At 46.0% G+C, this 23924-nt stretch overlaps 1 protein-coding gene across 1 annotated transcript; it reads right to left on the bottom strand.

The window, feature by feature from the left end:
• Positions 1 to 79: 79 nt before the first annotated feature.
• Positions 80 to 16809, bottom strand: clvs2 (clavesin 2). Its single transcript, XM_056581345.1, has 5 exons — positions 16356 to 16809; positions 15563 to 15737; positions 6262 to 6372; positions 5684 to 5916; positions 80 to 568 (listed from the first exon to the last, which is right to left on the bottom strand). The coding sequence occupies exons 1-5, from the start codon at positions 16742 to 16744 to the stop codon at positions 475 to 477; spliced, it is 1002 nt and encodes a 333-aa protein (XP_056437320.1). The 5' UTR covers positions 16745 to 16809; the 3' UTR covers positions 80 to 474.
• Positions 16810 to 23924: the final 7115 nt, after the last annotated feature.

Below are 23924 nucleotides of genomic sequence, written 5' to 3'. Positions count from 1 at the left end.
ATAAATACTGAGGATTAGTTCCCGATTTCATATTGACTTGGAATCGGCACTTGACAATAGCAAAAAGAGCGCCAGTAAGAAAAACTTGCATGGTGCTTTCAGTGTGACCACGACACGTCCGGGCCTCCGTTCAGACTCCATGCTCTCTTAAAGGCTCCCAGGAGCTCTCCATTCAGACTCCATGTTGAAAGGATCCCAGTAGCTCTCCGTTCAGACTCCATGTTGAAATGCTCCCAGTAGCTCTCCGTTTACTTTCCATGTCCTTTGAAAGGGTCCCAGTATGGCCCAGTATGGGTAAGTGTCTGTGTTCCAGAGCATGTGGGAGCATGCATCCATTTTGCTCAACAGCTCTGCTTCAGCTAAAACATTTAGAACTTGTGTCTGTGTTTTGTGTGCATGAGAAGGTGTGTTGTGCATTTGAGTGTATGGTGAATGTGTCCTGGTGTATGGCTCCAAGTGTGTGTTTGATAGGGCTCAGTCCAGCGCGAGAAGAGGCTTCATGTTGTCCTCTTGACTGGTGACTTTGTCTGGACGCTTCAGGAGCCCCGCTTCCACCACCGACTGAGACCTGATTCAAGTACAAACATACACACCATTGGTGTCTATATCCTAATAATCTATGATGTATAGCGTTTTAGTATATGCTACACATGAACCTCCTAGGATGGCGCAATTTGATTGTTTAGCTATCTCAGGATATTGGGCAATATCCAATGATTGAGATCTCAAACTCGGGATATTGTTTTCATCTTAAAAAAATCGGTCTTGTCACGCTAATAAAAACAAATAAACCGCTAATAAAAACAAATAAATATCGGCAAGAAGTGTTATCTTGTTAATTTTGGAGTGTTCAAGTGTAGTATATACAAAAATGATCATTCAAACAATTATTCAGGCTAGTGGGGAATAGCCCCCTCGACCTTCGGTCTCGGGGGCTATTCTCCACTATTCACTCACTTTAGTTTTCACAAATGCGTACTGACGATTTCACATGTAATTTTATAAGACACAATTAAAAAAATTGCATTTGGATCTTGATTGCAAAGATCAAGTGAAAAATAATTGTTGATCGTGGCACACAAATCGTGAATCGTCTTCTGTGGGTTAAGCATTACAAAGTACCTCCTATAGGCCTTAAGGCCCCGCCACAAGCACCACCTATAGGCCTTAAGCCCTGACACAATAACCACCTATAGGCCTTAAGCCCTGACAAAAGCACCACCTATAGGCCTTAAGGCCCCGCCACAAGCACCACCTATAGGCCTTAAGCCCTGACACAATAACCACCTATAGGCCTTAAGCCCTGACAAAAGCACCACCTATAGGCCTTAAGGCCCCGCCACAAGCACCACCTATAGGCCTTAAGCCCTGACACAATAACCACCTATAGGCCTTAAGCCCTGACAAAAGCACCACCTATAGGCCTTAAGGCCCCGCCACAAGCACCACCTATAGGCCTTAAGCCCTGACACAATAACCACCTATAGGCCTTAAGCCCTGACAAAAGCACCACCTATAGGCCTTAAGCCCTGACACAATAACCACCTATAGGCCTTAAGCCCTGACACAATAACCACCTATAGGCCTTAAGGCCCCGCCACAAGCACCACCTATAGGCCTTAAGGCCCCGCCACAAGCACCACCTACAGGCCTTAAGGCCCCGCCACAAGCACCACCTATAGGCCTTAAGGCCCCGCCATAAGCACCACCTATTAGCCTTAAGGCCCCGCCACAAGCACCACCTATAGGCCTTAAGCCCTGACACAAGCACCACCTATAGGCCTTAAGGCCCCGCCACAAGCACCACCTATAGGCCTTAAGGCTCCGCCAGAAGCACCACCTATAGGCCTCAAGCCCTGACACAAGCACCACCTCTAGGCCTTAAGCCCTGACACAATAACCACCTATAGGCCTTAAGCCCTGACAAAAGCACCACCTATAGGCCTTAAGGCCCCGCCACAAGCACCACCTATAGGCCTTAAAGGGGTAGTTCGGAATTTTGGACATAGGGCCTGATTCCCAAGTGAGCATTGGTATTCTATATCACTGGAGACAGTTTTCAACCCATTTTATTCAGTCCTTCTAGTTGCGGAGTTCTCTCGTGCTAGGCTAGCGCAAGTGAACGGGAAAAGCTAGCCTGCTATTAAAAACAGTCTTACCCACTCCACAGTACACCCGAGGTCAATCAATAATAACACCAGACTATAGATTTAAATGTCTGTTTATAGAATAATGTTAGAAATAAAACCAACCTTGCATTGCATTGCATTTTGAGGGAATTGCTGGGTCTCAGCAGCAGTGTTATATTCCTGGTAGTAGGCTACGGCAGCGGCGGACTGATACCTAGGTTACCGGTTAGCGTATTCAATTAAAAAGATATGGCCACGTTTGGATGCATCGCTAAGCCCTCCAAACGTGGCCATATCTTTTTAATTGAATACGCTAATTCCTTCGTTCACTGTACTCGGCGTTTGTAGCATTGACAGCGGCAGGTAAATAAACTAGAGCCTAACCTAGGTAACCTAGGTATCAGTCCGCCGCTGCCGTAGCCTACTACCAGGAATATAACACTGCTGCTGAGACCCAGCAATTCCCTCAAAATGCAATGCAATGCAAGGTTGGTTTTATTTCTAACATTATTCTATAAACAGACATTTAAATCTATAGTCTGGTGTTATTATTGATTGACCTCGGGTGTACTGTGGAGTGGGTATGACTGTTTTTAATAGCAGGCTAGCTTTTCCCGTTCACTTGCGCTAGCCTAGCACGAGAGAACTCCGCAACTAGAAGGACTGAATAAAATGGGTTGAAAACTGTCTCCAGTGATATAGAATACCAATGCTCACTTGGGAATCAGGCCCTATGTCCAAAATTCCGAACTACCCCTTTAAGCCCTGACACAATAACCACCTATAGGCCTTAAGCCCTGACAAAAGCACCACCTATAGGCCTTAAGGCCCCGCCACAAGCACCACCTATAGGCCTTAAGCCCTGACACAATAACCACCTATAGGCCTTAAGCCCTGACACAATAACCACCTATAGGCCTTAAGGCCCCGCCACAAGCACCACCTATAGGCCTTAAGGCCCCGCCACAAGCACCACCTATAGGCCTTAAGGCCCCGCCACAAGCACCACCTATAGGCCTTAAGGTATGGAAAGCCAAGAAGGCCACAATCCGGACCTAGATTGGCGCGGTAAAAGTACAAAACCGCACGGAATCCGCACGGAATCCGTACGGAAACCGTACGGATTCCGTACGATGTCCTCATCCCCAGATTGTTCTCGATATGCAGTAGCCAGCTAGGCCATAACATTACACTTAACATGAACATGAACTGAATAAATGCCAGGTATATAGCATATCGGAGACGGGCACACAATCAGTGCATTTGCAAATGAGAGCCTGCAGTATGACCGATCTTGTGACATGTGGTCGGAGAGAGTCGTGTGTGTGTGTGTGTGTGTGTGTGTGTGTGTGTGTGTGTGTGTGTGTGTGTGTGTGTGTGTGTGTGTGTGTGTGTGTGTGTGTGTGTGTGTGTGTGTGTGTGTGTGTATGTGTGTGTGGAGCAAGTTGTTGAAGGAAGTGTTTCTACTTGACGTTACAATATTTCATGGATGCAAGCAAGCCAAGACAATCAATCTATATCTATAGCCTACATGACAACACACACACACACACACACACACACGCGCACACACTTTAAACACACTGGTAAAGCAATAGGAGCCTGCATTGGCTAAAGTTGTTGCGATGCGCGTTATTTTATAACAGGGAGGGGCAAAGTTGTGCATTAGGATACATTGATCCTGAAAGCCTATGTCCTAGAATAATTAATTTGTATTCCGTTTTAGGCCATCTCACTAAAGGTCACTTAAATGTAGCCTATTTAAGCTCACCAAGTCCAGTATTCAGAATGAAAAGCATTTATTCACAAATACGTTCTATTTTTTTGACAAGCGGAGCCGACAGTCATGTGCGAGGATGCAAATTAGCCATGTGCGCAAAACAGAAGATAGAGCAATGAACTGATTGTTGTGCATTGTTTTGGATATGTAGGCTGTTTAGTTGTGGTTGTTTGTGCTCTTAGTGAAACAGTCTTGCCTTGGAGTTGGAGAAGTTGGAGTGATTGTGTGAATGTGCGAGAGAGAGCGCACCTGCCGTGGTGATGTTGGGCTTGTAATGGGCTTATATGTGATCAATGATGTATCGGTCTGATCGTATTAGCTGTAGATGGATGGTTAAATAATATCACAAGATCGGTCATACTGCAGGCTCTCATTTGCAAATGCACTGATTGTGTGCCCGTCTCCGATATGCTATATACCTGGCATTTATTCAGTTAATGTTCTTCTGAGTGCGCAAGAACTGTGCCAATTATTGTCGTGTTTGCATTGTAATGCACAACTTTGCCCCTCCCTGTTATAAAATAACGTGCATCGCAACAACTTTAGCCAATGCAGGCTCCTATTGCTTTACCAGTGTGTTTAAAGTGTGTGTGTGTGTGTGCGTGTGCGTGTGCGTGTGCGTGTGCGTGTGTGTGTGTGTGTGTGTGTGTGTGTGTGTGTGTGTGTGTGTGTGTGTGTTGTCATGTAGGCTATATATATAGATTGATTGTCTTGGCTTGCTTGCATCCATGAAATATTGTAACGTCAAGTAGAAACACTTCCTTCAACAACTTGCTCTACACACACACACGACTCTCTCCGACCACATGTCACAAGATCGGTCATACTCATTTGCAAATGCACTGATTGTGTGCCCGTCTCCGATATGCTATATACCTGGCATTTATTCAGTTCATGTTCATGTTATGTGTAATGTTATGGCCTAGCTGGCTACTGCATATCGAGAACAATCTGGGGATGAGGACATCCCCGAATATTGTCGGGTATTTCACACACTGCCATCTCAATATATAGGCTCACATATACAAATATATCACTGTACTAGACACAAATGTATTTTCCGCCAACTAATGGTGGTCATTACATTGTAGTGAAACTAGTAAAGACAACACAGCTTTATGTTACAGCGAAACATCGAGGCACTGCAGCTCTGATTGGTTAGACAGCCTTCAAACTTAGTGGTCAAGCAAAGAAGAGGGAGGGGCTCGTTCTGCATACCTAATAGCCGGAGTGAATAACTAATAGCCGGAGTGAATGACTAATAGCCGGAGTGAATGACTAATAGCCGCGGCTATTAGTCATTCAAAACCGTACGGAATCCGTACGGAATCCGTACGGATTCCGTGCGGTTTTGTACTTTTACCGCGCCAATCTAGGTCCGGATTGTGTCCTTCTTGGCTTTCCATATTAAGGCCCCGCCACAACGGGCCTATTCCTTTTGACATTTAATTTTGGATTTGCTGAGGAACCTGCAACCTAATCTAAATCCCAGACTTAATCAGGATTTAGGTCAGAACAAATCATACAACCCAGACTTCTTACAGTTTTGTTCATCTGCTTCACCCAAATGCCGTGTGAACCTTATCTGCTAAGAATATCAACATCCCAGTGAAGTAGTTTGCTTGTAGCTATGAATTATATTGGTTTTTAAGGAATCTTTACCCTTCATATTATCATAAAATGTATAAATATAGCAAATAAGTCTGCAAACTTCCTCGGCTAATTTCTCTTTCATTATCCACAGTGTCCACCGTTGTTGTGAGGGTTCACCCACCTCTTCATAGTCTTTGGGGACAGGTCTTTCTCCAGGTCCTTCTCCAGGTCCTGGACAGAGAGTGTGTAGGACTCGGGGCAGTAGTCTGCCTCCTCGTCGTAGGCGTGGTCCAGGAGGGCGCGGGCCCAGGTGCCCATGTCGTAGGGCGGCATCATCCCCCCCAGCTCAGAAGGGAGGATCTCAGGGTGGATGAGCTGGTGGAGGCTGTTGAGGTTGTTGCCATGCATGAAGATCTGTCCCCGAGGATGCAGGGGGAAAAGGGGGGACAGTTGCAATGTCAATTTTAACGTGAGGTAACAATGACTAATCCGAGCATTTCATTTGTGGTATTGCAAAAAATGTAGAAAGTAAAAAGTAATCCTAATTTGGGGACACTTTCATCCAAAGTGCCTGACAATGAGTTAGAGAACATGTGTATAATGTGCAGGTAGGGGTTAGGGGTCATCTTACTCTGAGATGCCTACTGACTGTGGACATCGGGGATTCAACCCAGACCCTTTCAGCTGGGAGTCAAACACCGTCACCACTAGAATGTCCTATCCCTGTTTGTACATTAATAATCCCCCTGTGTCCCTCACCCGCTTCCTGGTCTTGTCCTTGAGGAAGGGCCGTATGACGGTGTACAGGGCGTGGATGTACCACGGCTGGTTCACAAAGTGGATCCCTCCGAACCGGGCGGGAAAACTGTCCTGTTTTAAACAACAAAGTTGATACATCAACAGTGTGATTCATGTTGCACACATTAAGACATATTTGACATGTCCTCAGTTGTGTGGCTGTAGCAGGTATCTGAATTTATCTTCACATTGCTTCCTTGCAGGGAGCATGTATAGCATGAGGGGGACACACTTGCAAGTTGCAACAATGGAGTTAAAATCATAAAGGAGTATTGAAATCTTTGTTGCAGATAAAAGGGTTATGTAATGTCTCCCTTGACTAATGATAAATTAAACAAATGATAAACAAACAATAAACTATCACATAATATACTATTAAACCTCAGGGAAAGCCCCATATCTGTATAAATAAACTATTGACATTTATTTGACAGTTTTGACATTTCTACAGTTAATTTGCCTGGTAATTGCCTTAATTATTGATGATGCATATATTCTTACACTTTAACAAAAATTTATCTCAAGAATTTAATTTGGCACACTCTCTTATTATATCCCTGACGCTACCACGCTATTCCAAAGAGGCAGAACTATATCAATGCAAAAGAAAGACTGCAGATGGGAATTCTCTGACTACCTCGAATTGCACCTGTTTTTCATGTTTGTATATACAGAATGGCTTCTAATCTGACTAGACACACTGTATATATGTTCACATTGAGGTCACATTGCAGACCTGTATCAGATTCAGGACCACATATGAAAGTGTCCCGAATCAGAATTGCAAAAATCAGATTTAATTTGATTTGTGCTGCTCACACTTAAGGGTCACATGGGGCAGTTTAAAATATTTCTCCTGGCTAAGTGACTGAAAACACCCCCTCAAAGAACAATCAATGAACTCACCTAAAATATACTTTTAATATTCAAGCTTTGCTGTTACGTGATTGGTGGAATTGATCTACTTAGTTACAGCAAGCTACAGTATCTCCAGTCACAGCCAAGTGTGGCAGTTCGCCTGGTGACAAGATGGTGTGAGAGGGACAAGATCCTGAACCAAATGGCCTTACGGTATTCAAGTGCTCTAGCCGAACAGATTCAAGAACAAAGACACTTTTGCTCTCTTCGCTCTTGCAGAAACCAGTTGGAAGTAAAGAAAAAACATATCCTCCTCTGGGAAAAGCATTCTGTTCAGATATCAGTTCCTCTTTTATCATTGTTATTCAGTCTATTTCAAATAAAACGGTTTGATTACAAAATTCTTCTCAGGCATCACCATAGTTCTGAGACAGTGCTCCTTGTTCTTTATAACCTAAACATCCTCCCCCCAGCACTTATTATAAACTATCCTTTGAACGTTTCAATGGGCTGAAGGTCAGAGTGCAGGGGAGACAGGATGGGACCTCAGAGATCCGTACTCTGGACACTGGGGGTTGATGCCAGGTGCTAAAAAACTCTTCTGTCAATGTGTGGGGAGGACAGTATTGGTGGAGGGGAGATGGGATTAAAACCATGGCTTTTCATTGATTTGTCCATTGCAGTGGGTCATTATATTGGGCTCAGTGAAGAACAAGTATCGAAGAAGGAACTGAACGTCATAAGATTTGGGGGTAAAAACTAAAAACTAACTGTTGGAAAGGATTATTAATCTGTGATGATTTGTGGTAACATTTGAGACATTTAGAATGAATATGATTAAAGTCTCAGCCTGATAATTGCATTGGTGAGGAAGCTAATTAATTGAGTATTGTTAACCTGGCAAAAACTAAATTGTATGTAAAAAAGGAAAAAATGGTAAAAGTCGTATTCTCTTTCCCTGTCACTAGTCTCACAGAGTCTCAATAACCACTTCACACTGACCAGCCCACATTAATAAAAACAGTACGGTTGAATATTCATTTAACAATGATGAGGAGCCACATAAATAAAGTTCAGCAAAAATCAGCAAAACTTTCCTGTAGCCCAACACCTACATAAAATCATCTGCACTAATAACCTTTCAGACGACCTTTCCACTGATATGATGGGGTGAACTGGTAGAGGCTTTGACAGCACTTGGTGATAAAGACATTTTGTGTTTAAGCATAGGCCAAATCTAACATGATAGGCAGATCAGTCAAGCAGTCACTGACAGAGTCCTCCAGTCTATCACATCTGTCTGGCCAGATGCAGTGTGACTTGTATATAACATATTAAACAGCCCCTCTCGCTCTCTCTCCGATGGAGGAGGAAGCTAAAACAGAGTTGGCGGAGTGGAAAAGTTACAGAAGCAAAGTGTCTTCTTTAATATAATACAAAGTGTAGCCTGGAGACGTGTGTCTTTTCTGGACAGGGACCCTCCCATGGGGAGGGGAGCTCAGTGTTCTCTAAGTACTCCGCCTGCATCTGTGCCAAGTGGAGCTCTGGTACATAATGTCTGCAAACGCTGAACCTTTCCCCTTCACCGCATCCTGAAATAACATTGCTCTTTAGGTCTCTGGTGTCGCCCAGACACCACTAGTGTCTGGTAGAGGCTCCACTCTGTGGGGACGGGGCCCCACTAGTGTCTGGTAGAGGCTCCACTCTGTGGGGACGGGGCCCCACTAGTGTCTGGTAGAGGCTCCACTCTGTGGGGACGGGGCCCCACTAGTGTCTGGTAGAGGCTCCACTCTGTGGGGACGGGGCCCCACTAGTGTCTGGTAGAGGCTCCACTCTGTGGGGACGGGGCCCCACTAGTGTCTGGTAGAGGCTCCACTCTGTGGGGACGGGGCCCCACTAGTGTCTGGTAGGGCTGTCACTTTTTCCAAAAATGAAATTCGAACGAATTTCGAATGTCCATAATTAATTCGAATACATTCGAATAAATTCGACCCCCCCCCCCCCCCCCCCATAGAACTATTAAAAAAAAAAAAAAAAAAAACACGACAACAACTGTTGTCGTGTTTCTTTTTATTTCTTGTGGAAATCACGTATACCTACTGAATTCATAACAGCAGGATAAAAACACATCTTTGATAACACATTTGTAAACACAACAAGAGGAAGCTCCGACACACAAGTGCGGCTGTCTTTTACGCATTAACAATAACTGCTCGGAGCGCGATATGCGGAGCGCATGTCGTCCATGGCACACACAGCCTAAACGAACAATCTTTGAGGCCGACCTCCAACACGGCATGCTGCTCTTTTTATTCCTTACGGAAAGAAAATTACAAGTAGTCTCGCAGCTCTCCGTTACCGCTGCAGCTGCTTCTGTCAGCCGTGCTGCATAAGTCCCCAAACAGGCTGCCCATCGCGCCCAGCGCAGCAGCGGACTTTTCTCCCTGTCGTGTGCGATCAGTGTCGGTCTCCGTTTCAATGAGCTCGGGTGAGAGGCTTTCAGTCACGAGATGTTTCTGTGCAGGGGAATGGTGGACTAACCGGTAGAAGCGGGGATCCAGGAGGGCCGCTTTATTGAGGAAAAGCCACTCGCCGCTCTCTTCTTTATAGCGCATTTTTACAGTTCGAATGGAGAATTACACTTCGAATTCGAACTTTTCACCCCACCTTCGAACGAATATTCGAACTTCGAATAAAAAGAGACAGCCCTAGTGTCTGGTAGAGGCTCCACTCTGTGGGGACGGGGCCCCACTAGTGTCTGGTAGAGGCTCCACTCTGTGGGGACGGGGCCCCAGTAGTGTCTGGTAGAGGCTCCACTCTGTGGGGACGGGGCCCCAGTAGTGTCTGGTAGAGGCTCCACTCTGTGGGGACGGGGCCCCAGTAGTGTCTGGTGGAGGCTCCACTCTGTGGGGACGGGGCCCCACTAGTGTCTGGTAGAGGCTCCACTCTGTGGGGACGGGGCCCCAGTAGTGTCTGGTAGAGGCTCCACTCTGTGGGGACGGGGCCCCAGTAGTGTCTGGTAGAGGCTCCACTCTGTGGGGACGGGGCCCCAGTAGTGTCTGGTGGAGGTTCCACTCTGTGGGGACGGGGCCCCAGTAGTGTCTGGTGGAGGATCCACTCTGTGGGGACGGGGCCCCACTAGTGTCTGGTGGAGGCTTCACTCTGTGGGGACGGGGCCCCACTAGTGTCTGGTGGAGGCTCCACTCTGTGGGGACGGGGCCCCACTAGTGTCTAGTGGAGGCTCCACTCTTGGGCCTTTCACACCAAAAAGAACCAAGAGCCAGTTCCGGGCTGGTGCTAGGGCCAGTTCAAAACAGGTTCCAGCCTTATCCCAGTTATGAACCAGTTGGTTTCACACCGGCAAGAGCCAGCCATGGAGCCGGCGAGAGCAACGTCATGACGTCACTGCAAACGCCATACGTCTCCAGTTTCCCAGCAACCCTTGCGCCTTGCCAGAACTGTACAATAAGAAGAAGAACCCTCGCACCAGTTTCAAACGCAACAACAACAATTTCGTCTTCGATTCAATCCGTGTATGGTTCGTTCTTTGAATATTCCGATTTAAAACTAAATCAGAAAAAACAATTAACAGAGTCGTCTTTTGGTTTTTTGGATTTGGTTTTGAAATGGAAAAAGGGCAAAAGGAATAAACAAATAAACTGCATTTTTCTGTTTTTTTAATTAAAACGGGAAAAATGAATAATCCAGTTGCTTGTTTTGTTTGTGTGATATTTAGATAAAACCGCAATGAATGCCGGGAAAAGGGCACGCCGTTTTAAAAAAAATAAAAACATATAAAGACGTTTCAAACGTTCCATCGAGTCTCTCGCATTCCACAATGGCCAGCTTTATTGTTTTCCGTGGGAGCCGGCGACTTAGTCTGCGAGTGGACGATCTGAAACTAAATCTGAAACTAGATTTCTTCGCGAAGGTTGTGCTCCACACAGAACCTCCTCACCGTCATAACGGAGCACTTCGGGGAACCAGATTGCTTTAGAGCGGTACTGATCGCGTCGTGTGTCTTATCTTTCCAGTGTCACCATAAGGTTCAAATGCGGCCATAACTAAGGCTAAATATAATTAGACAGTCTATTGCTGTATTAGGTGGTTGGCTCTCTTTTCTTCGCTGCGTTCTGCCTTCTGGTGTAGCCTATAACCATAAATGTATCTATTTTTGTTTTTCTGTTTCGGGTTTAAAAAACCAACACAGAAAACACACAAACACAAATAAAATGCAGTTTATTTCTTTATTCCTTTTGCCCTTTTTCAGTTTCAAAACCAAATCAGAAAAACCAAAAAACGACTGTTAATTGTTTTTTCTGATTTTGTTTTAAATCTGAATATTCAAAGAACGAACCATACACTGATTATTCACGTCCATTGTTTACTTCGGTGTTTTTAAAAATGCCGGTCTTCGTTGGTCTTCCTTTTTATGAAGGTATGGATTAGGGATGAGCATTCGATTAAGTTGTCTTAGTCGATCGTCGGGAGAATTAACGATCAATTAGTCGATTAATCGTTAATATTTTACATTAAAATGAAAATAAATATTATATTAAAAATGAAATGAAAATACGAATGCAGCGTGTTTGCCTCATTGGGATCTTTATTAATAGATGAACAACTCAGTTAAACCAGATCCCTTCAATAGTTATGCGCTACTCTGCTCTAAGCAACGGAGCATGCAGCTGAAGCCGGTGCTCATAAACATAACTAAAAATAAACACAACCCTAGTTTCCTCCCAAAATAATAACAATAATAATATCAAAAAAACAATCATGTTATAAATTAACCAACCAGTCTACGGATTTTTGTTCAGAAAGATGAGCATGTTGAGTTGACATGCTCTGGGGTCGGACGCGACCGCAGCCTGGTGACCGTCAGTCCAGCCGCCAAAAACACCCGCTCTGAGGGGACCGACGTTGCCGTGATGCACAAATACCTCCGTGCTAACTTGGCGAGGCGGGGAAACAACTTTCCACAATCCAGGGGACCAGAAAGTTCTTTATTTCTGCTTCGATGCTAACCTCACCTTGAGTGGTAGGCCTATAGTGCTCCCCAAGAATTCATTTTTTAAATCATAATGGTCCAACACCAGACTTCGCCGTGGCCTCGTCCGCTTCATGATTACATCGCCGTGTTCCAATATCCATACTATCCGTACTTACTAGTCTAAGTTTGAGTACGTAGGGCGTTCCGATTCAGATCGGGCGAAAATAAGTGTACTGAAAACGGTCAAATCGCGAAGTGTGTGGCGATGTACACTTTTCGTACTCAACGGCAGCCATCTTAGCTACGTAGCCGAAGAGGGCGGAGCCAGGCTGAGCCAAAGTCGGCGCATTTTCCACATAGCCTGCATTAATAGTAATTTTGTAGTTTTTATAGTTTTTAGAGCTTCACCGTTCAAAGCAGGATGTTTATTGCGGGGGAGGAGCCGCAAATTTAAATATTGCCCCTGTGTGGTAAAATGTTTAATTGCACACTGCATTAGTTTAATCGATGAAAAATTTACGTAATCGACGAAATTCGTAATGATCAATTAGTCGATCGTCGATTAATCATGCCCATCCCTAGTAAGGATAACCCCACCCCCTGCCCCTGTCGTAAAGGCAGTTCTCGTTCTAGTCCAGCTCAAATCTGGGGCTGGAGTTGAACCGGTTTTTAAAGGCCGGAGCCGGTTCTCTGGCGATGTGAAACCAAAACACTGGCTCTAGCTCCAAACTAGCCCGGAACGGGCTAGTTTGGACGGTGTGAAAGGCCCAAGAGCGGAGCCGTCTCCAACAGACACTAGTGGGGCCCCGTCCCCACAGAGTGGAGCCTCCACCAGACACTACTGGGGCCCCGTCCGCACAGAGTGGAGCCTCTACCAGACACTACTGGGGCCCCGTCCCAACAGAGTGGAGCCTCTACCAGACACTACTGGGGCCCCGTCCCAACAGAGTGGAGCCTCTACCAGACACTATTGGGGCCCCGTCCCCACAGAGTGGAGCCTCTACCAGACACTACTGGGGCCCCGTCCCCGTGGAAGCTCCACTCTTGAATGTCCGACTGATGGAAATAATCCGAAATGTTTGTCGTTGTTTGCCTGTGCGCGATGTGAATTTACGTGAGCAGATCAGAGCACACTTTTGCGTTGTTAACCCTTTAGACGGAAATGGTACGGTGGAGCGTTTTTAGGATTTCCACTCTGGAGGATGGTTTCACTTCTTCGCGTTTTTAAGCCCCGAAAACGCTGTTGCCGTCGAAACGAAAGGCACATCTGATCAAATATTTTTGTCGTCTTCACTTGGAAGTGTCGTCGTCTAAACAGGGCCTGAGGCCCAAAGAAGCTGAAACTGCCTGAATACCTAAACTCAACAACATGTGAAACAGCCTCGTGGGCGGTCCCTGACTCCCTGGGCTCCCATGTAGCCAGGCACAGCCTGGCCCTCAGCATGCTCATCACCACACAGGGCTAATCAAGGGGGCCACAAATGCGGCACAGCTCAGAGCTGTTTTTAACACTAGCTTCAAATCCAGAGCCCAGGGGGTTTAAGAGGGCAGGGTTGGGTAAAAGAAGATAGGACAGGGGCCGGAGTGTTCTGCTATTTTCATGTGAAGGGTTCTGAGTTTTTCTGTTGCTGAGTGCTTTGGGGGATATAATTGATGCTCTACTGCCTCTGGGACCTGAAACAACTGGAATGTTTGTCTTCTTTATCCATACAATTAAATCAATCCATGATCATCCATGATCATTACCACCTATCCATCAATGTATCATCCATCCTGCCCAGGCATAGATCACCATCTTTCGGGTACTATCGCACACGCTCAAGCTCCACCTCCCCGTAGGAACGGGCGGAGGCGGCCGAGCCCCGGGGGGCCGGGATCCCACCTCGGCCGGCGCGACCTCCAGACATGGGGCCCACTACCTGCACCCCTTAGTCCGATTAGGGAACCCGTTTCGGCCTCAGACTCCAAGTGGTCCCGCTGCTCTGGAGGCTCAGGAAGACCTCCAGACATGGGGCCCACTAACTGCACCACTTAGTTCGATTAGGGGACCCGTTTCGGCCTCACGCCCCGTGCCCACTACCTCCGTCAGTTGTCCGTTGCCCATTGACTTTGAATGGGGACGGACGCGCAATGCATTGTGGATCCGTCCGTTCAGTTGGAGCGTTCGCCACTTTTTCGGCAGCGACGGTTCCGTCATCCAATCAGATCGCGTATGCAAATTTAAGCACTGTGACGCGACTCGGGCTCTGACGATACTGGAAAGCGGGAAAGCGGGTCATCTTGCCTCGCAACAAGCAGGAAGAAGCGGGAAGAACCCGGCGAAGCGATTTGATTGGCTGACGGATGCCTCTGCAAAGACTACTCCCCCATCCGTCAGCCACGCCTTCCCACGTCCGTTGACTGACGGTGCAGTGGGCACGAGGCGTCAGACTCCAAGTGGTCCCGCTGCTCCATCCATCCATCCATCCATCCATCCATCCATCCATCCATCCATCCATCCATCCATCCATCCATCCATCCATCCATCCATCCATCCATCCATCATCCATCCATCCATCCATCCATCCATCCATCCATCCATCCATCCATCCATCCATCCATCCATCCATCATCCATCCATCCATTAATTGTATGTACATGCTTGTCTTGGTCAGTGAAACGTTGTCCTCTATTATCTATATGAATTGGTTTGACTTCAAATTCATTGTATAAAACACATTGTCAACTGCTAAGAGTAATTGTATTACTTTATTTATTATACATATATATTATATTATATTATATTATTGTATATCTTATTTTCTGCATCATGTACTTGGAAAAACAAAGTATTTAACAGCCAGCAGTGTCTAATCTTAATGGAGACGTCACTGCTCTGCTGCCCTTTGACCCACTCACTGATTCTGCACAGTGCTTTACTGACCGGTCCTTTACGGGCTGAGTGATCCTTACGTGGCTGTTGTCACGCATCCGATTGAATCAAATGTCAGATCCTTTGAAAGGATGTTTATTGTTAACTTATCAAACTTCATTCCATGTGATTAGCAGTATTAGGACTGATTAGACTTGATCTCTGCAATTCTCCATTAATGGAGGAAATTATTTTGACCAATAATAAAAGTAAATATACCATACCATTCATTTCTCTAACCTGATCCTTCAGCTATAAAAGTCAGTTTCATCATGGGAGTCCACATTCAAATTTAGTTTTTTAGTTTATTTGGGTACATACTATGTGTTTAGAATGTGTTTTTGTTCCTGTATTTAGATTAGGATTAGTATACCTTATTTTATAAATATGGAAATGCTGGCATATTAAATGTGTTGACTCAGACTTGTCTTTGTCCACAGTCTGTGGAGCCGTTTGGTTATTTTCACAGATACGTATAGAACAGCATACGTGCTGCCTACCTGCAGGCCCTCAATGGCCAGCCGCAGCATGCTGGGCGTGAGCCTGGAGGCCTGCTTGAAGGTGAAGTTGCTCCAGTCGATGATGAGGATGAAGCCGTTGACCTGTAGCTCTGGGTCTTCGATCATTGTTTCTAACGACAGCAGGATAGCTCTCAGTATGTCCACAAACGTGTACCTAAAGAGAGGGACAAGAGAGTGGACTATTAGTACGGGTACTGCTACCGAGAGGAGAGTGTGGTGCTGAAAGGACAGCTCCGGACCTCCTGCTCCGCAACACAGAGCAGAAGGCCGACATCCCCACCTCCATGGTGAATGGTGTTACCTGCTCTGTGATGTCACCTGCATGTTGAATGGTGTTACATGCTCTGATCCCAGTGCACGCTGAGTGGTGTGACCTGCTCTGATGACCCCCCTCCATGCTACAATTACATTAGGGCATTTAGCAGACGCTTTTATCCAAAGCGACTTACATCGGTTAATACACACATTGACACACCGACGGCAGAGTCAACCATGCAAGGCGACAGCCAGCTCGTCAGGAGCAGTTAGGGTTAAGTGTCTTGCTCAGGGACACCTCAACACTCAGCTAGGAGGAGCTGGGGATCAAACTACCAACCTTTCGGTTACAAGACAACTGCTCTAACTCCTGAGCTAAGCCAACCCCATGTTGATGGTGTAACTGCTCCAGTCCCCACCTCCATCTTGATGGTGTTACTGCTCTGGTCCCAGTCCCTCCTCTGAATGGTGTTACCTGCTCTGATCCCAGTCCAACCTCCATGGTGAATGGTGTTACCTGCTCTGGTCCCAGTTGGCGGCGAACAGCAGCAGGATCCTCCTGCCGTACTTGTCAAGGTTGGACAGCACGCCGGGGAAGCCATCCTTCAGGGCCTGTTTGATGCCCGGGTCCGTGGGCTTCAGGTTCTTGAACATGTCCAAGTTCTGTTGCCTGTACTCAAAGTATTGAGCCAACAGGCGAAACGCCTCGAAATGGTTGAATTTCCTCGCTCGGAGGAACCTCAGGATGAAAGCGTCTTCTGTCCTGAGGAACCCGATGTCCGGGCGGGTGATGATCATGTCCCGGACCTCCTGGATGTCCTGGTGCAACGTGTCGGGGTTCTCCTTGAGCTCCACCTTGGCCTTCTCCAGGGTCTCTGGGGACAGGCCGGCCTGGAGGTGGGTCATGGTATAAAATGGTGGCCCCACAATGGAACCTAATGCGGTCAGCTCCGATGGGATGTATTATTGAACATTGGTCGGCCAAAGAGGAAAGCTATGTTAACGGATCAGGACCTGGATGAGTCAATCCCAACAAGAGGCTTAACTTGAGTTGTCAATACCACTAGGCCTGTACACAGGAAACCACACATTCAAAAGTAGCTGTAGGCCATGTATGACGTTCACTTTATGGGCAACAACAATACAAGTCAAGAATAAGAAAGAACGTTTTTTCTCTCTTCACCAAAATGTACGCGAACTGCACCAATACTTCTTCTGCTCACCAACGACATTCAGTCTGCTGTCGACGGCCTAAAGTCAACGCTGAGAGACAGCCGCTTCCACCCATCTCTCCATCGGGGACCAAACGAAATCAGCCCTCTGCACGGAGACCATCACTCCGTCCCCTGCATCACAGCTGCAAGGCACTGCGCCACCCTGCAGCATCTGCCACCATAAGTCCCCGTTCACGGCGCATCTCAAATCCCGATACAAGTGTTGCTGTCCTCCCCGGAGCGATGAGGACACCGATTGCTCGGACCGGACTCACAGCGCCGCCCGCTCGCGTTCCGTCGACATCTCCGTCTCAGCAGCTTGCAGACAATACTCCTGATTCCCCCCGCATTCATGCAGCCATTCCGAAGGATTCCCTTAAAACGCATTCATGAGCTTAGCTTATTCCACGTAGTTGCAACTGGCTTCGATGCGTGGTAGGGGGTGGGGGCGGGGGTGGTGGGGGTGTGGTGTTATGGGTGGGGGTGGGGGCGGGCGGTGGGGGGCTTTGGGTGGGGATGGCTTCAAGTCAGCGCCTCGATCGCTTCGCGGAGCAACATGGTGTTGTTGCTGGTGGAAGTGAGTGAGAACAGAGCTGGTGCTCGCCGGGGAGTGGGTCTTGATGAGAGCTGGTGGGTTCTGAAGTGTTGCTGATGCGGCGGCGGTTTAGGGGCTCTGACGGACATACACAACATAAAAGACAAATCGCAATGATGTAAAACGAATCAACGTGCACCGTTAAAATACGGTGATCCTTAGTCGAATAATGGACAATATCTAAGTCCAGACATACGCCTAACGAGTGATTGGTTTGTCACTCGATTGATATGATTGGATGTGGAAGCAGGCAGCTCACACCGCCATCCACCAGCCTCATCACCTGCCAGGAGTCGGCGGATGTGAGGCTACTCCGCTTCCAACCAAACTACTCAGTCGACTTCCTCTTCTCTCCTCTCCTCTCACCCTCACCTCTCCTCCTCTCCTTTCCTCTTCTCCCCTCTCCTTTCCTCCCATCTCCTCTCCGCGTCTCTCCTCTTTTCTCGTCTATTATCCTCCCCTCTCGTCTCCTCTCCTCCCCTCTTCTCCTCTCGCTCTATTCCTCTCCTCCCCTCTCTCCTCCGACCTCCTCTCTTATCCACTCTTCTCCTCTATCCTCCCTTGGGTTGAAATAGAACAAGTTTCACTTAGTTTGAGAGAAACTGTCAATTTATATACATTTTATTGATTTATATCTCTGATTATTTGATGTGTATTGTCTATTTATCAAATTCACACACAGGATCATTCGGAACAGTTCCATCACACAACAAGTCGTCATTAAGGACAAGAAAATAGCAAAGAAAATGGCATGACACAGCCGTTCTAGAGAATGTAAGGATGAGGAATGTGATTAAGAATGAACTATTATCAAGTAAAATATAGGCGTGCCAATGAATATGGAGATAACCAATTTAAGAGATAAGAGTTAACCATTTTGTCAAAACTCCACAAATCACTTTAAAAATGAAACACTTTCACCCAAAACCATTTATTTTCACGAAAACCATAAACGCAGCTTTCATATGAATATCTCTTAGAGAGCAAATTACTGGTGTGATACATTTAAAACACTTCCATCAAAATACTGTTTACATATGTTTTGGCTTCATGAGGCAATGTTGAAATGCATACAATTTTTAAAAATAGCTTACTTTTTTAGTGTGCAATTGTGTGGTACATACTGTATACATATGTACAACATATTACAATATGTTGCCATATTGTAATACAATACTGTGAATATATCATATAAATATTGCATTGACACAATCATATCAGAATAGGATACAATACATATTTCCTGTGCAATGACAATAAAGAATATATATATATTATATTATATTCTAATCTATTCTATATTTTTCTATCCAATGAGCTCCAATTGGCTAAACTCACAATCACAGCTTCCCAGAGTCATACTGTACATATACTGCAACATTGTTGGAGTTCTGATAATGCACCAATGCTACCTATTTTTGCAAAACTCACAGTACAATAATTGCACTGATAACTAAAATAAAAAACACTACACTAAGAAAATGGTTACTGTCTTTCGGGGGATGTTATGATGAAATCAGTGCACAAGTACAAAAGGGTAAGCACACATTTATTTGTTACTGTAATACAGTAAAATGTTCAGCTGAACTGACTGTAAAAAACATTGAAATAAGAATATATATGCAGTGAAACAGATATACATGTAAATCAGTCTGCATCCCACCTCCACAGTAGACACAGTAGAGCTCAAATGAGGCCTCTTTCATACTCTCACACATGATTGAAGTGTTTTGCCAGTTGAGTTTGAACAGGTGACCAATTGATAATTGGGTGTGGCGTTTTGAAGGCCAGTGTTTCCCAGGTGAACCTAGTGTGCTAAATTGCAAGATTTGTTCTTAGAGTTTTGCAAAAATGTGATTTAGAATTTCTATATATGTGAAAACATTGGAATTGTGCTTAGAGTTTAGCAGTCTGGAGTCTTGTAGTTGATACATGAGCTTCAAGTTTTCAGAATTGTGAGAAGAGTTCCATTTTTTGTGTGCATACAATCTAAAAAAAACTGTAATATGGCTGGTTGAGAAACCTGATGGCTAGGAGAAAAAAACAGTTTGTCAGTCTGGTTGTCCATGACCGCCTGCTCAATTAACGTCTACCAGACGGTAGCAGCCTGTACAGACAATAGCTTGGGTGTCTGTGCTCAGGCATCGTGTGCCAGATGATTACACGACGGGGAGGTGGCTGCCGATGATGCTTAACATATACACTTCACCACCCTTTGAAGGGCCTTTTTGTCTGCAGTGCAGCAGCTGCGTAGAAGGCAGTAAGAAAGACAGAGAGGGTGCTATCATGGTGGACTACAGAAGAAGCAGGTAGTAAGACAGCCAGAGAGGATGCTCTCATGGTGGACTACAGAAGAAACCAGGCAGTAAGACAGCCTGACAGGATGCTCTCATGGTGGACCTACAGAAGAACCAGGCAGTAAGACAGCCTGACAGGATGCTCTCATGGTGGACCTACATAAAAACGAGGCGGTAAGACAGCCAGAGAGGATTCTCTCATGATGGACCAGAAGAGCCAGGCGGTAAGACAGTCTGAGAGGATGCTCTCATGGTGGGACAAAGAATAACCAGGCAGTAAGACAGCCAGAGAGGATACTCTCATGGTGGAACAAAGAAGAACCAGGCGGTAAGACAGGCAGAGAGGATGCTCTCATGGTGGACCAGAAGAGCCAGGCAGTGATACAGGCAAAGGATTCTGTTGATGGTTTTAGAATTCTGAATGAGTGAGAGTTTTACAGACATGCAAACCTTCTTAAGTTTCCTCAGGAAGTATAGGCAGTCCTGTACTGCTGTGTAGAACAGAACTCCAACCTGGTCCAGTAGGTAGGCCAGACAATAACATTACATTACTTTTATTTAGCTGACGCTTTTGTCCCGATCGATTTACAATAAGTGCATTCAACCATGACGATACAACACAATAAGTGCAACAATCATGTAAAATGAATCACATAAGCAAACTTCTACAATTGCTACATTATAGAAACAAGAGATAGAGAAAATATTTTATTGTATTCTTTAATATACATATTTTATTGCATTCTTTAATATTTCATATTTTTCATTGGCCAAGTTGCAGTCGAAACAGATTAGTTTCAGCTGTCCTGAGGTCAGTGGGGAGCTCGTTCCCCCATGTTAGAGCCAGGCCAACAAACAATCCAGATATTGTTGAGTGGCGGCTGTTCTGCACGCAGTGAAGAAGTAGCAAGTGGGCTGGGGCGTATAGTTTGACGATGTGGTAAGATGGCAGATCAAGTATGGTCCGGAGCCCTTCACAGCACGCCAGGCAAAAAACTAGCGACATGAATCAGATTCAAGCAGCCACCGGTAGCCAGGGAAGGCTGCGGAGGAGAGGTGTAGAGTGGGAGAACCTGTGTTGGTTGAAGACCAGTCTGGCTGCCGTATTCTGGATGAGCTGCAGAGGACGAATGGCACATACAGGCGGACTGTAGGGAGTCACAGTAGTCTAGAAGCAGGATTAGGCTGGACCAAACCTGGGGGACCTTTTGGGGGAGGAACGAGTGTTGTACACCAGGAATCTGCAGCATATATAGATATACATACAGTATATCTATACTCACCCTACTAAAAGCAGCGGAAGGTGACTCAGTTGTCCTGATGTCAGTGGGGACACAACAGAAACCACTAGATTGCATTTTGGTTACATAGGTATTGCCAGCACCTTAAGGGTGAAAGGGTTCTCCAGAGAACAAGTGGCCAACAATGTCATTAACTTGAAAGGGTATCAGTAAATGAATGGGTTCCAAATGTTGGTGTATTCACTTGTGTGCAGTACTACGGAGCAAACATAAGATGGCAGCATTGATCTAGGATAACCATAACCTGACGCTGATGTTTGAAAGTTTCCTCTGAAGTTAATCAACTAAAATGTGTGTATCCTGACTTGATGTACACGCATAATAAAAGATCCTGAGCTTTATGTATTTCATATTGGAGTTTATTGGATAGTGTGTATATTACATTCAATAATTTGTCATAGTAATCTGGTGTTGAGTCCTGGAGGATTCTCAGTGTTGTTCTTTAATGAGACTATGTGGGGCCTCCATTACACCACATCTGAACCTGGTTCAAACACCAGTCCGCCTGATCTCATAGAGCCACAGCCAATGGGAACAATGGGACAGGGTCACTGGGACGACCTGCGCCATGGACAGAGTTCCCTGCTGCCCGTGTTGCTCAGCCTAACCCCCCAGGTGTCCGGGGCTACAGGTCAGGGTCTAGCGGTATGAAGGAGAAGGAGGGCTGCAACCCCCCCATCATAGTTGGAAGTTGTAGCGATCGAGACATAAGTAGGCAGAGCCACACCCCTCCCATAAGCCCTAACCACAGACCCCTCCCTTCCCTCTTCCTTTTTGGGGAGGGGGGTTCGGCAAACTCAATGACCCTGCAAAAGGACCAATCAGAAACCTGGGGAGAGATGACCAAAGGAGGAGGGGCTCCTTGTGGAGATGTGAAGATGTGTGAAGTGTGAAGATCAGGACAGAGAAGTCGGATGGATGGAACAATGCATGGGTGAATGGGTGAAGGAAAGTGATGGACTGATGCACACACACACACACACACACACACACACACACACACACACACACACACACACAGTGCTTTTGGACCCATTCTTGCCTCTAGAACTCTTTGTTCTGAGAAGCAGCACATGATCTGTTGTTCCCATGGAGTCATTAGAAGTGGAAATGAGACATGGGACATCCTCCCCAACATTGTATACTAGTTATGGCTGGCCTATGTCCTATGCCCACACACGCTCCACAGACCTGGCACCCATAGAAACTCATGACCAACATCCACCTAGCTGTATAATCCTGAGCCCACCATGAGAGTTATTGGACCACCGGTCTAAGAGCTAAGCAGCATTCCCTGTACTGCGGATGAAAGTGAGGAGAATTAATTAAAAGGGTAAAAAAAAGGAGCACTTTTTCACTTTCTACCCCCCTTCCCAACCCCTTTCTTGGGTGAACTTATCTTTCAACTTGGCATTTCTCATTGGCCAGTGAGGTGGGGGGGAGGGGGGGATTTGCACTCTGATTGGCTGCTTGGGAACACCCTATGGTGGAGCCATACAGGGGGGGTCCGGTACAAAGGCTTAGCCCCAACTCTAGGTTGAACTAGCACACACACACTGAAATATGCACAATCACACATACAAACACACACAAAGGCACACATACACAAACACGCACAGACACACACACACACACACACTCACAGGTCCTCTAGACATAGTGTTTCTGTCTGCATCTTTAGGGCCATTAATGACAGAGCCGATTGAGGCCTGCGGAAATATTACGGCTACAGCCTCACACCAAAGAGGGACCCCACTAAACGCCTTTCTCTTGTCATGCCCGAGAGGGTCGCTGAGCTGAAAGGGCCCCTCATAGGAGAGGAGGGGTCTGATGGTACAAGACTGGAGCTTTTTTTATTATTTTATCCACAGTACATTAACCTAGCATCTAGTGCTAAGAAGTGTCTGTGTGTGAGTGTGTGTCTAATGTGCCCTGGGTGGGATTCTAGATTCGGAAACAATAGATATTAGATACAGATGGAAAGGTAAACTGAGGTACATTGGCTAAGCAGCTAAAAAGGGAATGGGTCATTATTGTAAATCTATTGTGCTTAAGCTATTTAGCACAGGGCATAAGCCGACACACTGCCAGGCACGGTCACTGGTCTGACCTGGAAACTGGCAGGTTCAGAACACTCACTCATTGTTTTACAACTGTACTACTTCTCTGTGGTCTGCTGAAACAACAATGACTAGAAATAGAACAATAATAATTACATTTTTTATTCATTCTAAATCAGGCAACTTGTATTCCAATGCAAGAAGACTAGCTCCGGGGCAAAGAATTTAATAAACTAACAAACACTCACGCACCCATCCATTGAAAAAATATTTCAATAGAAAGAGTCTGAGTCTCTGTCCAACAGAGTTGGGACAGGTCGATTTTAACGGGCATGTGTTCACGTATGGACGGACCCTGCTCTGGAACCTAAGCACTTTTGTAACATCAGGATCCAGAAGGTATCCAATCCCATCACAGCCTTGTTTCCCAGCGTGGTTGCCGGCCTTTGGGATGTGGAAGAGCTCCCCAGACCACTGTGCAGTTCCTCATCATGTGTGTCAGTAGAAACGAAGCTCAACTCCCTGAGTGACAGCTCAGCCATTAAGGCTTTGCAACGGTGATGTAATGAGACTATGCTGTTAGCTTTTACACCATGGCCTCGGCTCCGGTGTCGTCACC

Source organism: Gadus chalcogrammus, chromosome 21 (assembly GCF_026213295.1).
Source record: "Gadus chalcogrammus isolate NIFS_2021 chromosome 21, NIFS_Gcha_1.0, whole genome shotgun sequence".
Lineage (NCBI taxonomy): Eukaryota > Metazoa > Chordata > Actinopteri > Gadiformes > Gadidae > Gadus > Gadus chalcogrammus.
The sequence above is the reverse complement of the archived record's forward strand: the minus strand, read 5'-3'. Positions and strand labels throughout refer to the sequence as shown.